General features: G+C 44.6%; 1 protein-coding gene across 2 annotated transcripts in view; it reads right to left on the bottom strand.

Annotated features, from left to right (window-relative positions):
* Positions 1-9,362, bottom strand: part of RETREG1 (reticulophagy regulator 1) — a 173,222-nt gene extending 163,860 nt beyond the window's left edge. The window contains exon 1 of one of the 2 annotated variants that reach the window (XM_056520939.1): positions 8,970-9,362. In XM_056520939.1, coding sequence (XP_056376914.1) covers positions 8,970-9,133 — 164 coding nt within the window. In that variant the 5' untranslated portion in view covers positions 9,134-9,362. The remainder of the gene's footprint in view (positions 1-8,969) is intronic. The other variant, XM_056520940.1, reaches the window with a different exon arrangement.
* Positions 9,363-15,674: the final 6,312 nt, after the last annotated feature.

The raw sequence follows: 15,674 nt of genomic DNA, 5'->3' as shown, positions 1-15,674 counted from the left end.
CTTAAGAAAGCGCTGTTGTTATCGAGAAACGGCCCGTTGGCCAACCTGTTACCGACCTGACTACAATAAAACACAAGGAACTGCAATATCGTGAGTGCCATCTATTGCTTTGCAAATTAATTTACAAATCTGTTTAACTTTCTGGCAACAGTTAATTAAAAAAAAAAGTTTTCCACCGGGGTACCCCTTTAACGCTGATCAAGGCAGGATATCTGTTTAAAGGAGTACTCTAGTGCCCACTATTCCTCCTCCATTGTGCCCGGCTGAAAAAAAATAATGAAAATAAACTTTCACTCACCTTCCTGCGTTCCCCGGAGCGCTGCTACAGCTGATCAGTCCTCTGGTCCCATCTTCACCTTCTTCCTGTGCACAGATCGTCACACGGCAATCAGCCTAACACCGGCAGAGGTGGCACATCGCTGCGGCCAGTGTTATGCTGAGTGTTACGCCGTGTGACGATCCGTGCACAGGAAGAAGGCAGAAGACGGGACCGGAGGACACAGGAAGGTGAGTGAAAGTTTAGTTTCATTTTTTTTTTCAGCCCGGGCACAATGGAGGAGGAATAGCCAGCACTAGGCTACTCCTTTAAATCTCTTTATTTATTAAAAGCAACTTTGTAGCCTGAGACTACAGCATTCAGGAAACGGATGAAAGTCTTTTGGACTTTAAACAAATCTGTATCCTGATCTGGCCTGTGCTAGAAGTCATGTGTACCAGAGGTTAGATGCCCAAGTAGTAGTTAGATCAGGTCTAGCAAAGGCTGCAAAGAAGTTCCCCTTGGGGGTTTTAAAAAGTTTAATTATAGCCCCTACCCCAGAGAGTGTACTTTTGTATCCTTGTGGCCTTGAGAACTGTTAATAGTTTTTCTGCCCTCCTAAGTAACTACTGGCTAACCAAAGTGTCCAATAAACTCCTCCTGAAACAACACTCTAGGTACTGCACCTCAGTAAGAAATATAAGGTCAGCAGAAGTTTAACCTAAGGGGTAGGTGCAGGAGAAAGCATCTAAACTTTCCACAATAGTCTTTAAAGGGAATCTGTGGCTGCTTCTCACTGTGTCTGTTAGTAAATATTAGTGGCACACCGAAATGAACATTTTGGTCTGAAACCAAAAATGTAAGATGTGCTTGACCAAACACTTGCCCCCACCCCCTGTGTTTGTATAATTGTATTATCTCAGAATTTTGCACAGCCTAAGGCACTGCAGCTGAACCAAGCCAAGACTACAACTTCCAGTCTGTTGCACTAAAAAGATATAGTGCAGCATGCTGGGAGTTGTAGTTTTTGTTTGGGTCAGCTGCAGAGCCATAGGGGGTGTTAGGGCATGGTGGGAGTTATAGTTCTATACAAAAGCCACAGGTTGCTGATCAATGCTGCATGGATTCCCATTGCTCAGTTTTTTTTTTAAATAACTGGCAGTTACATAGAGGGGAGTTTCACACAAGAAAAAAAGAGAAAAAAAGGGCAATTTGCGCCGCTAGTGAAGGCTGTATTATAAGTGATAAGATACGTACAAGGGGATACACTTACAAAGTAGGGTTGCGCTCAGAGCACAACACCTAATCTTGCATTATCAAAGACTCCAGATCTGCAGCCACGGTCCTCTGGAAGCAGGCTCGCTCCTAGTATGAAGCAATAATAGGAAAGTAGAAAACTTGACCGTTCCTGGCGCTGGTTCTCTGGACAGGAATAGATTAAGACATCTGGTATATTCCTTTAAAGCTGGTTTATTGAGCAAATACACAGGCAACGCGTTTCTGGTCCGTACGGACCCTTCTTCAGGAAGTGTATACAACAAGACAGACAAGTTATTTAAAATACAATCAGCTGCTCAATAAACCAGCTTTAAAGGAATATACCAGATGTCTTAATCTATTACTGTCCAGAGAACCAGCGCCAGGAACAGTCAAGTTTTCTACTTTCCTATTATAGAGGGGAGTTTGGGATGCATGCTGGTCTGTGGGTGCGGGTATAGAAGGTTCTGGCTGGGCTCTGCGGGAATCACAGGGAAATCAAAGGGCTCCAATGCAAATAATTGCCCTCTCTCCCCCCCAACACACACACACACTATAGGGGTGTTCACAGAGTAGGGGGGACATTATAAGGATTTCAAAGAGGAGGGAACACTATAGGGGGTACAAAGAGGAGGAGGCACTATAGGGAGGTACACAGAGGAGGGGACACACTATGAGAGGGGTACACAGAGAAGGAAACACTCTAGGTGGTACACAAAGGGGACAATATTGGGGTGGCAACAGAAGAGGACACACTGTAGAGGGTACACAAAGCAGGGGACACAATATAGGAAGGGCACACAGAGAAGGGGACACACTATAGGTGGTACACATTATTCTCCCTTCCAGTATGACATCACAGCTGCACGGCACTGGTTATGACATGTACATACTGTATTACACTCTCTCCTGTGAAGTGGGAGTTGTACACATTGCAGGCGTAGAGAGGAAGTGAAGCAGACACATGAAGAGCATGTTTAAAAGGATGTAGAAAACTTTATAACCCACCCCCTACTGTAAACCGCACCCACTCCCATTTTTGCACTAATTTTCCTTTTTGCAAAATGTCCACAGCCACATTTTCGGCCGATAATTTTTGCTTGCCAAAATTTTGATGCCTCCCTAGTAAATATTTGTATTCCCCATGAAATAACCATTCTGAGACATACTTTCTTGTGGCATGCGGTGTGATGCAGGGCAGATGGAATTACCGTATATACTCGAGTATAAGCCGACCCGAGTATAAGCCGAGACCCCTAATTTCAACCCAAAATCCCAGGAAAAGTTATTGACTCGAGTATAAGCCTAGGGTGGGAAATACCTCATCCCCCCCTGTCATCATCCAGACCCGTCATTAACATCCTCATCATCCCCTTGTCATCATCCCACACATCCCCCCTTCATCATCCCCTTGTCATCATCCCACACATCCCCTTATCATCCCACACATCCCCCCTTCATCATCCCCTTGTCATCATCCCACACATCCCCTTATCATCCCACACATCCCCCCTTCATCATCCCCTTGTCATCATCCCACACATCCCCCCTTCATCATCCCCTTGTCATCATCCCACACATCCCCCCTTCATCATCCCCTTGTCATCATCCCACACATCCCCTTATCATCCCACACATCCCCCCTTCATCATCCCCTTGTAATCATCCCACACCCCCCCCTTCATCATCCCCACCCCCCTTCATCATCCCCACACCCCCCCCCTTCATCATCCTCTTCTCATCATTCGCCCTCAGTGGTCTTCAACCTGCGGACCTCCAGAGGTTTCAAAACTACAACTCCCAGCAAGCCCGGGCAGCCATCGGCTGTCCGGGCTTGCTGGGAGTTGTAGTTTTGAAACCTCCGGAGGTCCGCAGGTTGAAGACCACTGCGGCCTTCAACATGCGGACCTCCAGAGGTTTCAAAACTACAACTCCCAGCAAGCCCGGGCAGCCATCGGCTGTCCGGGCTTGCTGGGAGTTGTAGTTTTGAAACCTCCGGAGGTCCGCAGGTTGAAGACCACTGCGGCCTTCAACATGCGGACCTCCAGAGGTTTCAAAACTACAACTCCCAGCAAGCCCGGGCAGCCATCGGCTGTCCGGGCTTGCTGGGAGTTGTAGTTTTGAAACCTCCGGAGGTCCGCAGGTTGAAGACCACTGCGGCCTTCAACATCATCCAGCCCCCTCTCACCCCCTTTAGTTCTGAGTACTCACCTCCGCTCGGCGCTGGTCCGGTCCTGCAGGGCTGTCCGGTAAGGAGGTGGTCCGGTGAGGAGGTGGTCCGGGCTGCTATCTTCAACGGGGGCGCCTCTTCTCCGCGCTTCCGGCCCGGAATAGAGCCGTTGCCTTGACAACGACGTATCTGCGTCGTTGTCAAGGCAACGTGACTATTCTGAGGCCGGGCCCGAAGCGCTTAGAAGAGGCCTCCCCGGTGAAGATAGCAGCCCGGACCACCTCCTCACCGGACCACCTCCTCACCGGACAGCCCTGCAGGACCGGACCAGCGCCGAGCGGAGGTGAGTACTCAGAACTAAAGGGGGTGAGAGGGGGCTGGATGATGTTGAAGGCCGCAGTGGTCTTCAACCTGCGGACCTCCGGAGGTTTCAAAACTACAACTCCCAGCAAGCCCGGACAGCCGATGGCTGCCCGGGCTTGCTGGGAGTTGTAGTTTTGAAACCTCTGGAGGTCCGCAGGTTGAAGACCACTGCGGGTGGGGGAGTTCACTCGAGTATAAGCCGAGGGGGGTGTTTTCAGCACGAAAAATCGTGCTGAAAAACTCGGCCTATACTCGAGTATATACGGTACCCTATGGGCAGATGGCATTAACCCCTTGTATTCGTGACACCAGGGCGTGGTTTATCCTCAATACCACCCGAAGGTATACCGCTGAATCCTGGGCTAGACATGGGGGCAATATTGACTCCGACGCCACGTTACGGACAAGGGTAGCTTTACTAAGTGACAGACGGTACAGTCTATACAGTGTAGCCAGGCCCACGGAGATGACCAGTGACTTCAGAGACCTTAAGGGCTTGCTGGGACTTAAAGTGGTTTTGGACAATTTAGTGCAGGCAACGTTGACTTGACAATAGATGACAGTGACTGACTTGACTTGACTGGAGACAGACTAAGCTGTGACTTTAGCTTACTTGTAGACTTGTACCTTGTGGCTGCAAACTTGACTTGATCCCTCCTATGAATCCAGATACAATCTTAGGCTTGACTACACCTCAGCAAAGACTCAGGAACTAAGAGAGAGAAGAGACTCCTCCCAGGGCTTTTATGGGGAAGACTCTGGTGGGGTCCCATCGGTCACCCTTAAGTCACCTGGTCACTGATACCTTCTGGGTAACAATCGCATGACAACTCACATGATCACATGTTAACCTTTCTTAACCTCTTAAGGACCAGGCCCATTTTGGCCTTAAGGACCAGACCAATTTTATTTTTGCATTTTCGTTTTTTCCTCCTCGCCTTCTAAAAATCATAACTCTCTTATATTTCCATCCACAAACCCATATGAGGGCTTGTTTATTGAATCACCAATTGTACTTTGTAATTACATCACTGATTTTACCATAAAATGTACGGCGCAACCAAACAAATATTATTTATGTGCAAATTTTGGAAGGTTTTGTTTTCACGCTGTACACTTTCCGGTAAAAATTACATGTTTTCTTTATTCTGTGGGTCAATACGATTAAAATGATACCCATGATTTTTCTGTATATGGGGCGGCATGGGGCTAATTTTTTTGCGCCATGATCTGTAGTTTTTGTCGGTACCACTTTTGCTTAGGTTTTACTTTTTATGAATTTTTTATAAATTTTTTCAGAATAAAATGTGACAAAAAAGCAGCAATTTGGGATATTTTTTATTTTTTTACGTTTACGTCGTTCACCATACAGGATAATTAACAATATATTTTAATGTTTCAGACTTTTACGTACGCGGTGATACCAAATATGTATATTAATTTTTTTTTTTAACGCTTTTTAGGGGGGTAAAATGGGAAAAACTTACGTTTTACCTTTTTATTGGGGGAGGGGATTTTTCAAATTTTTTTACTTTTTAATTTTACATTTTTTACTTTTTTTTTTTTACACTTTAAAGGAAAACTGTCACATGTTTTCTCCCGCACTATCCACAGATACTGATGGATAGTGTGGGAGATGCTGATTCCAATGAGCCCTTTCTTGCCCGGATCCACCCGGCCGTTCGCCCTCAATTGTAGTTTTATTATATGTGGAAATCTTCCTGTAACTGGCACAGGCGGGGCTTCTGCAGCTAACTGGCACTGACGCCAGCGCCGCTTATGAATATTCATCACCCCTCCCTCCAATTAGGAGCGGCGAAGAGAGGGAGAACTGGAGGGAGGGGGGATGAATATTCATAAACGGCGCTGACGTCAGTGCCAGTTAGCTGCAGAAGCCCCGCCCGTGCCAGTTACAGCAAGATTTCCACATAGAATAAAACTACGATTGCGGGCGAACGGCCGGACGGATCCGGGCAAGATAGGGCTCATTGGAATCAGCCTCTCTCACACTATCCATCAGTAACTGTGGATAGTGCGTGAGAAAACATGTGACAGTTTTCCTTTAACAGTCCCCATAGGAGACTATTTATAACAATCATTTGATTGCTAATACTGTTCAGTGCTATGCATAGGGCATAGCACTGAACAGTGTTATCGGTGATCTTCTGCTTTGGTCTGCTCGATCTCGGACCAGAGCAGAAGACCCCTGGAGACAGCCGGAGACAGGTCAGGGGACCTCCGGCTGCCATGCTGGATGATCGGATCCCCGCAGCAGCGCTGCGGACGATCTGATCATCCATTTAAAGTACGGCACTGCCACAGATGCCATGATCTGTATTGATCACGGCATCTGAAAAGTTAATGGTGGACATCCGCGCGATCGCGGATGTCCGCCATTACCGGCGGGTCCCTGGCTGCTGATAGCAGCCGGGACCTGCCGCACATGACGCGAGCACCGGTCTGGTGCTCGCGGACACGGCGGAGTGTAAATGTATGTCATGGTGTGTTAAGTACCACGGCACCCTGACGTACATTTACGTCCATTGTCGTTATGGGGTTAAAGATAAAAAATTCTTATATACATAACATAGGGGATAATATACAATTACAGTAGAACAGATGCAGGGGGGGGGGGCCAGGGGACACTGCAGGGAGGCTGCTTGACAGGGCAGCAAGGGTACGGGGTAACAACTCCCGTACTGGGCCACAACAAACTCCCCCTCTTAAACACAGCCAGGTCCCCACTGATGGCTAAGCAGCCACTACTACTTACATACATCTGCAGCATGTGTATCAAATCAGTCCCTGGCTCCTATCAAACATAACAATGCCATTCCCTACCTCTCATACACACGCTATGGACCATCTCATACAAAACCCAAATGTGATAAACCCATACAAGAATGGTGCTCACACAACCTTCATGAAAAGGCCTCATAAGCCACACATAAGAGTGCAGTGCTTCTGTAATCCAATGTTTTTTTTTCTGATATTATTGCCTCTAGGTGACAGTGTGCACATAACATAAATACAGTGACCCCCCCCCCCCCCCCCGACCTACGATGGCCCTGACATACGATAATTTCAACATACGATGGCCTCTCAGAGGCCATCGCATGTTGAAGGCAGCATCAAAATACGATGCTTTTGTATGTCGGGGCCATCGCATAAACAGCTATCGGGCATCGTAGCCGTTTAAGGTGGCCCGTGTGGTCCGGTGATGATCACTCACCTGTCCCTGGCGCTCTGGACAGGTGAGTGATCAGGATCCCCTGCATCGCCATCACTCTCCTTCGTCATCATCATGTCGCCGCACACGCCGTCCCGTCATCCAATAGGAGCAGCGTGCGCAGTGACGTTATGACGGCGAAGGAGAGTGACGATCCCAGGCAGCAGAGACGGTCCGGAGCGGCGGGGACACCCCGGGGACGCGGCGACAGCGATGGAGGGCGACATCCAGGGCAGCGGTGATGTTCCGGAGCGGCGGGGACAGGCGAGTATAACTTCCTATTCTTTTCATTGCACGGATCCCTCAACATACAATGGTTTCAACTAACGATGGTTCATTTGGACTGAATTACCATCGTATGTTGAGGGACCCCTGTATATGATCAATGAAAAGATATGCATCCCCTAACTGGCTTGTTGTTTCACTGTAGTAACACAAGATTCTATAAGTTTTCACCTCTAATAAATATTTGAACATTTATTCAACATATACAGTGGGTGTTCTGCCTATTCCCAGGGCTTCTCCCCATATACCGACACTACATGGGATTATTTATAGAGCTGTGGAGGATGAGATCACAGGGGCTGGAGGAAAACAATGCAGCAGCACTGCACATGGCCTGGAGGATGACAGTGCACTGCAGCCCTGGGTCCACACACTGCACCCATGTTATCTAGCTCATAACTGTCTATCTATATGCCATCTACATATCTTATATGTATCATATATTACCCATCTATATCTCTATCTGTTATATGTGATCTATCTATCTCATATGTATCTATGGATCTCATATCTCATATCTATCTATCATCTATCTCATATCTATCTATCTCATATCTATCTATCTATCTATCTCATATTTATCTATCTCATATCTATCTATCATCTGTCTCATATCTATCTATCTCATATTTATCTATCTCATATCTATCTATCTATCTCATATCTATCTGTCATCTATCTCATATCTATCATCTATCTCATATCTATCTATCTCATATCTATCATCTATCTCATATCTATCTATCTCATATCTATCTATCTCATCTATCTATCCTCATATCTATCTATCCTCATATCTATCATCTATCTCATATCTATCTATCTCATATCTATCATCTATCTCATATCTATCTATCTCATATCTATCTATCTCATATCTATCTATCTAGCTCATATTTATCTATCTCATATCTATCTATCTATCTACCTATCTCATATCTATCTGTCATCTATCTCATATCTATCATCTATCTCATATCTATCTATCTCATATCTATCTATCTATCTCATATCTATCTATCTCATATCTATCTATCTCATATCTATCTATCTCATATCTATCTATCTAGCTCATATTTATCTATCTCATATCTATCTATCTATCTACCTATCTCATATCTATCTGTCATCTATCTCATATCTATCATCTATCTCATATCTATCTATCTCATATCTATCTATCTATCTAGCTCATATCTATTTACTGTATTTATCTATCTAATATCTATTATCTACCTATCTACAGTATCTATCTATTTGATATCTCTATCTATCTGGTATTTATCTATTTATATATCTATAGCCTGTCTATCCATCTATCTATAATGAATCAAATATCCATCATATCTCCCTAGTTCTCTGTGTATTATAGTGCCCGGTGCCAGCTGTGCCCCCTGGCCATCACCTACCAGAAGAGGAAGTTGCAGCAGATGAATACTGCCAGGGTGTACAGGGGCCTCTGCCAGGTCAGGGTGCCCATCAGCCGCTCCAGCGTCTTCCCCCATAGCAGCTGCCCAGGCTCCCGCCCCGGTGCCCAGTCCACGGTGTCACCGTCCGTTGCTGTGCCGGCCATGCTGGGTGTGTTTGGCCCAGCTATGGCTTCCCTCCCGCCTCCACCGAGAGTGACGATGAAAAGAGACGGTGCCCCATGGAGGACCGGCAGGTGGGATCTCCTCCGCCCACCTATTCGCCTCCCTTCACGTCACAGTGGGCACAACACTGCTGCCCGCGGCTCTCTGTGGCCCTCAGTCCGGTACAGCCAAGTGTGTCTGTGTCATAGTGACTGCATCCCTGCGTCTCCCACCCCCCATTATCCCTGGACCAGACCCCCAGGCATACAGACCCCCCAACCCTGGCTTCAGGTCCGTCTTAGTGCGCTCCAGAGAATGTAACCCTTTACATAACAAGTGCTCTGTAGAGGAATATAGTAAGAAAGTCAGTGGAGTCCGGTTGTGAATCGCAGCTAGTCAGTCTTTATGTGAGGTGACAACCAGTATGGCAGCCATACAGCGCTACTTTTCACACAGACCCCATTATAAGGAGCAGAACAATGGGAAAAGGTGGCAGCACATTCCTTAGGGTCTGTCAAGTTTCCATTATGGTGTCTGACATTTTTCTGTAAAAAAATAAATAAAAAAAGACTGTGGCCAGGGATGGACTGGGACCAAAAATAGTCCTGTGGTGCTATTGACGCAACCTGTGATGCAGGTGTGAACCTAGCCTAAGTTATTGGGGTCCAATGGTGCCCATTGTGAGGTGGATGTGGCACAGCATTGTGGACAGTGCCATAAACAGAGGCCACCACAAAGATGTGGAGAGCCTAACCCATTGCTCCACATAGGTGGGGACTTTCATCTACTCCTTCCTTCCCACACTTGGGCACTGAGGCCATGCTGGATGTATGTAGAGGCGTAAATATAGGGTGTTCGGGCACTGGCAGGGGATACATTTAAACCAGGGTGTGAGAAGTCAGTCTTGATAAATCCCCCTGAAATGATGTTACAGGTCAGGGATAATATACACAATGATGCCTTAGTACTGTAAAAATGCACAATGACGTCACAGTGCATGGAAATGCATATGGTGGTGTTACAGTACAGGGATAATGCACACAGTGATGTCATAATATAGAGAAAAGTGCACTAGGTGATGTCAGTGCAGTGTAACGCACACAGTTATGTCATAGTACAGATATAGTACACACAGAGATGTCACAAAACAGATGCACACAGTAGTGTCACAGTACAGATTTAGTGCAAACAGTGATGTCACAAATCTAAATATGCACTCTGTAATGCCACAGTACAGGTATAGTGCACACAGTGATGTCACTAAACAGGTAGGATTGTCACAGTACAGGTTTAGTTCACACAGTGTTGTCACTAAACAGGTAAGATTGTCACAGTACAGGTTTAGTGCACACAGTGATGTCAAAAAACAGAGGATGCACACAGTGAAGGGGCACTTGGAATCCCACTGTGCCAATTATGCTTGCAGATATTGATCAGAGGTAGTTAGTTGCCCTGTTACAGAGTCTGAGACAAACACTTACTGTAAGTGACTTCCATTGTCACATCTGACAGTGTAGTGCCCCTGTACTCATTGCTGTGTTTCTGCCTTTAATGTCAGGCACTCGGTTGCACATCGCTGTCCATGACTCCACCCTGTCTTAAGTGTATGTTGATGTTGTGCTGCGTTGGTGAGGCATCGTCATTATTTCCAGCATTCTGGCGCCAGAGCAGTAATGCATGCGGGGTCTCTAAAGTCTGCCATCCTACGGACTTACTAAAGAGTACCTCTCATGGTCTTGTTACATTTTATAACCCATTCACCCCCCCCCCCCCCCCCCCCCGCCTTTATTTTTATTATTTATTAGTTTTCTACCTTGAAATTGCTCTGTATTTTCTGCTCAGTCAGGTTCACAGACTGGGAAGGGGTGTATCCCAGCAGCATGACATCATCTGAAGCCATACAGGGGAGAACTGCCTCCCTCAATCTGCTACACACAGCCCAGAGCAGTTCAGTGTGTGAGATGAGCTATGATTGGAAAAGGCTGCACACCCTGCTCAGCATTTCCTGATTTTGGACTTCTGCTAGGCAAGCAGGAGTCAAAAGTCTGTTCAAGAGATGGGGGTAAATGGGCTCTGGACAAGTAGGGAGACACCTAGTGGCAGCTTTTTTCAACACATATAAAACATGGAAAACTTCATTTTTTTATTTACCATAAGAAGTGCAATAGCAAAAATTTGTTTTAATGAGAGTGCCCATTCAAGGATGGGTCTAGGAAAAGCTTAACTCAAGATACACGGGATAAGGTCACCATCTGAAGCCATGTAACTTCTCATTAGTAATAACTCCTTACAAGGTCATGAATAATTACAGGGTCTGTAGTATACTATTATTCTAAACTGCGGGCCCGCAATAAAGGGGTTAATTAAAAAAAATAACGTTAAAAGGCTGACAGTTTCTGAAAGATGCTGATACTGCTTTCCCAGGTGCCTAAATGGCACACCTGCTTAGTACTGCAACCACATGGCCAACATTACTAGCCCCAGTGCCATTACAGTGACTGCTTTGTGAGTGCTGAAGTATGCCTGTGAATAAAGTTATACAACTACTCGGAGCATGTGCGTAAAGGGTTAACCATTTGAAGTGACCTGTCTACCTACTTAAGCAACCTAGCTGCTTAATGTGGGGGATCTTTCCCAATCCACTTATCTACTCACTCTACTGTGTGGGACATCAAGGGGGTTAACATTACTGTTTGGAGCGCTATAGGTGCTAGAAAAGTGCAGAGCCTAAAATGTTTGTCTGGCAGGATTCTGTGGAGACAAATCGTGGCTGGAAGAAATCATCATGACGGTCTAGGCTGGATAGAAAAGAAATGGGAAAAGGAGTTAAGGTCACCAGTGAGACACCCAATGTAACTGTACTGTAATCAGTTTTATGGTCTGTAGAGCTGATATCTACCACTATATGGTGACTGTATGGTGATAATATTTCTTTCTTGTATACTGGTATTAATGCTTGTGAGCATTGGTTAGTGGTGGCCGAATAGAAGGTTTATGCACAGTTGCATGACTTTGGAGGACTCCACACCCCTGTCCGTGGGACTCCAGAGGCACCAGCAGCTTCAAACATCAGTTTGTTGCTATGTAATGGCATTTTAGCAGCTGATGCATGATCTGGCAGAAATCTTCCTCAATATGCCTTTATCTGCACAAACCCATCTGTGCTCTGAAAATGGTGCTCTGCTTAATAATGTGGAACACCCACCTTTAGTAGTTTTTCCTACTTGGCAATCTAATTATAACAGGTGTCCGAGATTGTTTTCAGTGATCAAAAGACCCCTGAGACACAATGCCATCCACGAGTTAAACTGAAAAACTAAATATTTAATCTTTGTGACACCTAAATAATTTTGAACAGGGTATATGTTCTCCTCATGCTGCCACCACCTCCACGCTGTGTCATTCAGCCACTATATGGTCTCCTCATACTGATGCCACCTCCAGGCTGTCATTGTGCCGCTCTGCGACAGTGATTCTGATAGAGACGCCTCTGATCTGCATGTCATACTGAATAACAGTATTATTTCACTAACCCAGCACGCACCCTATGCATGTTACAGCAAGGAAAAGTGTTCTACACCCCTATTGAGGCTCTCTGTAGGCCAGAAATAGCCGTTCTTAATAGCTATTTGCCGCAAATAAATTCAGACAAAAACAAATTTGGCGAATCGAACAAATCACATTTTTCAAAAATTCGCTCATTTCTACTGTGGTAGCAACATTCCAACAACCATAACTTTATTTTTCATTCGGTTGCATTGTTTGAGGCCTTATTTTTTTGCGGCACAAATTCTACTTTATTTTATTATATAATGCATTGGCACAAGTTCTACTTTATTTTATTATATAATACATTATGAAGCCAGAAAAAAAACATTATATGTACGGCAAAATATGAAATTGCGCAATTTTGCGGGGGGGGGTTATATATTTTTGAAATCTTTTTTTTTTTTTACCTGGCTGGTTACCAAATCGAGACGTGATCTCATGGATTTTTTTGCTTTTTTAACTCCTTATGGACATACGCCATAAATATACACTGTTGCAGCGAGTAAGTTCGCATACAGCACCATACATTTACAGCGCCTATGACTCCCCAGCTGTTGTAAAACTACAACCCCCAGTATGTAGTGACTGTCAGGGTATGCTAGAAATTGTAGTTTTGTTAATGCTAGCAGGCAGAAGGGAGATGAGCAGCAGAGAGATGTACAGCGTGGGGGCAATGTGAGCAGTGGGTGATGTGCAGTACCGGGGTGACAGGGAGATGTGTGGCAGGCTGATGTGAGTGGCAGGAGTTAAGCAGCGCAGATGGGAGGGAGCAAGTTCCTTTTGCCTGCACTCCACAGTCGATCTGTGGAGGTGAGATGCTGTGCTCCCTCTCTCCACGCCAAACCTTAAAGTCTGATATATTCTGAGACTGCTGCTAGGTGCGGAGAGCAACAAGAGAGAGGGCTGACAACCGACAATTGCGTCTGGTGTGACTCTGCCCAGCATGTCACCATGTAACCTTAAAGCTACCGCTGTCTTAAAGCGGCGGGAGCAATAATAAAAAAAAAAATAAAAACACAGAGGCAGCCTGAGACTTGGGGCTATGGGCCTGAGACCCGGGGCTCCAGCCCCGTTAGCCCCCCCCCCCCAGTAATGACCTTGATAGTCCTCCTTATATACTGGTGTTATTTTATAACTCTATGGTTTATTTAGACATACATGTGTTTATCATAGTATTTTGTCTTACTTACTTACTGTCTTATTAATGTTTATACACACGCGTGTGTGTGTGTGTATATATATATATATATATATATATATGAACTGTGTCAAATAGATTCGAGAAATGCACTCACCACACCTAGAGGTTTGCTGTATAACGCTGGTCTCTTTATTGAAGTCCCGGCTTGATACGTATACAACTTCAGCTGCTAGATAAGGATACAGCGGGGAGGACGGGAGTGAGTGCAGTCCCCGCTGTATCCTTATCTAGCAGCTGAAGTTGTATACGTATCAAGCCGGGACTTCAATAAAGAGACCAGCGTTATACAGCAAACCTCTAGGTGTGGTGAGTGCATTTCTCGAATCTATTTGACACAGTTCATATTCATGATTGTTTGTTAAAAGAAGTTGCACCCCACACAGAAGCTAGCAAGACCTACCCTAGACATCCTGGACTACACAAACAGCTTGCAGTGCCTAGTGCCCTTCACTTCTACTCGATATTTCAGATATATATATATATATATATATATATATATTTTTTTTTTTTTTCTGCCTCTCATGTACAAACCCATTCTGGCACATAAATTAACAGCCTGAAGTGCTATTGACAGGATCAGCTGATTCTGTACTATGAGAGGGACCTGTCACAGTGTTATTTTGTGCCCTAGATTCACAAATGTGAGAAGACGATCCCAGGAGTACAGCAGCCTTTTCAGTCTCATTGATTATCATGTCTCCTACTATTTGCATATAAGAAAATAAAAATAAAATAGAAAAAACTTTTTTGGGAGCGTTCTCCAATGCACCCCCAGAAAAATCAAACAGGGACAAACAAAAAAACAAAAGCTACAACTTACACTTGGTTAGTGGTCAAGAACAACCACTCACAATCAAAAATCGCATCTAATAATAGATCTCAATGTGTATCCTCCTTTTTTGGCCGCTACCATCCACTCCAGCAGGTGCTCGTCCCGCCCGAAAAAAGACAAGAAAACAGAAGTATAATGAGAAAAAAATTGGGAAATACTACAACATGATCCTTTTCTAAAATAAGCATTGGGATAATATATATATAAACCAAAATGTATTTACCAGAGGGCTAAGACATTGGTGCACTATATTGCCCCTCCCTATCCCAGTCTTAGTAAAAATTAAAAAAATCTATATTGGTAAAGAGAGGCCAAAGGGTGTAATCAAAAGATGTGTGGTACGTGTTCACACATTCAGGATGGTACTGGGTGTGTTATCAGTGCATCCACAGATGAAAAGGTTAACATTAAAACACATATAAATTGTGTATTACCTACAAGCCCAAAAGGCTAATTAGAATCAAAAGAACCTACATAAATTATCCAAAATTTCATCTTTATTAATGTATACAAACAGGTAGAAAAACACCCATAAAATAACCCACCCTTAAAATTCCCCCCAACAAAAGCTAAGCATATAAATTGTGGTAGTGACTATGAAGGATATTTATCAAGCTCCGTAGTAGATTTTTTTTTGCGCACATACGATTTTTCTTTACATGCTGTGACTTTTAGATTTTTGCTTATTCCAATGCACATTTCTGAAATCTGCTCACGTAGCAATTTTTTTTTTTAACTTTGCAGTGGTCATGTATTTATCAAATGCGTTAGTCACTATTTATGTAGAAAAAAAAGTTGCATCTCCGTTTAAAAGTCACATATGTATTCAAAAAATTGTCATATAAAAGCCATACGTTTGAAAAGAATGCTAAATCTCCTTCTATGTGACTTATATTCTTGAGTGTCCGTGCGGCATCCAATATGTTGTTAGGAGCATGCAGACACTCAGGAAACGCGTAAA

Source organism: Hyla sarda, chromosome 5 (genome assembly GCF_029499605.1).
Source record: "Hyla sarda isolate aHylSar1 chromosome 5, aHylSar1.hap1, whole genome shotgun sequence".
NCBI lineage: Eukaryota > Metazoa > Chordata > Amphibia > Anura > Hylidae > Hyla > Hyla sarda.
This window is presented reverse-complemented; position numbering and strand designations above follow the sequence as displayed.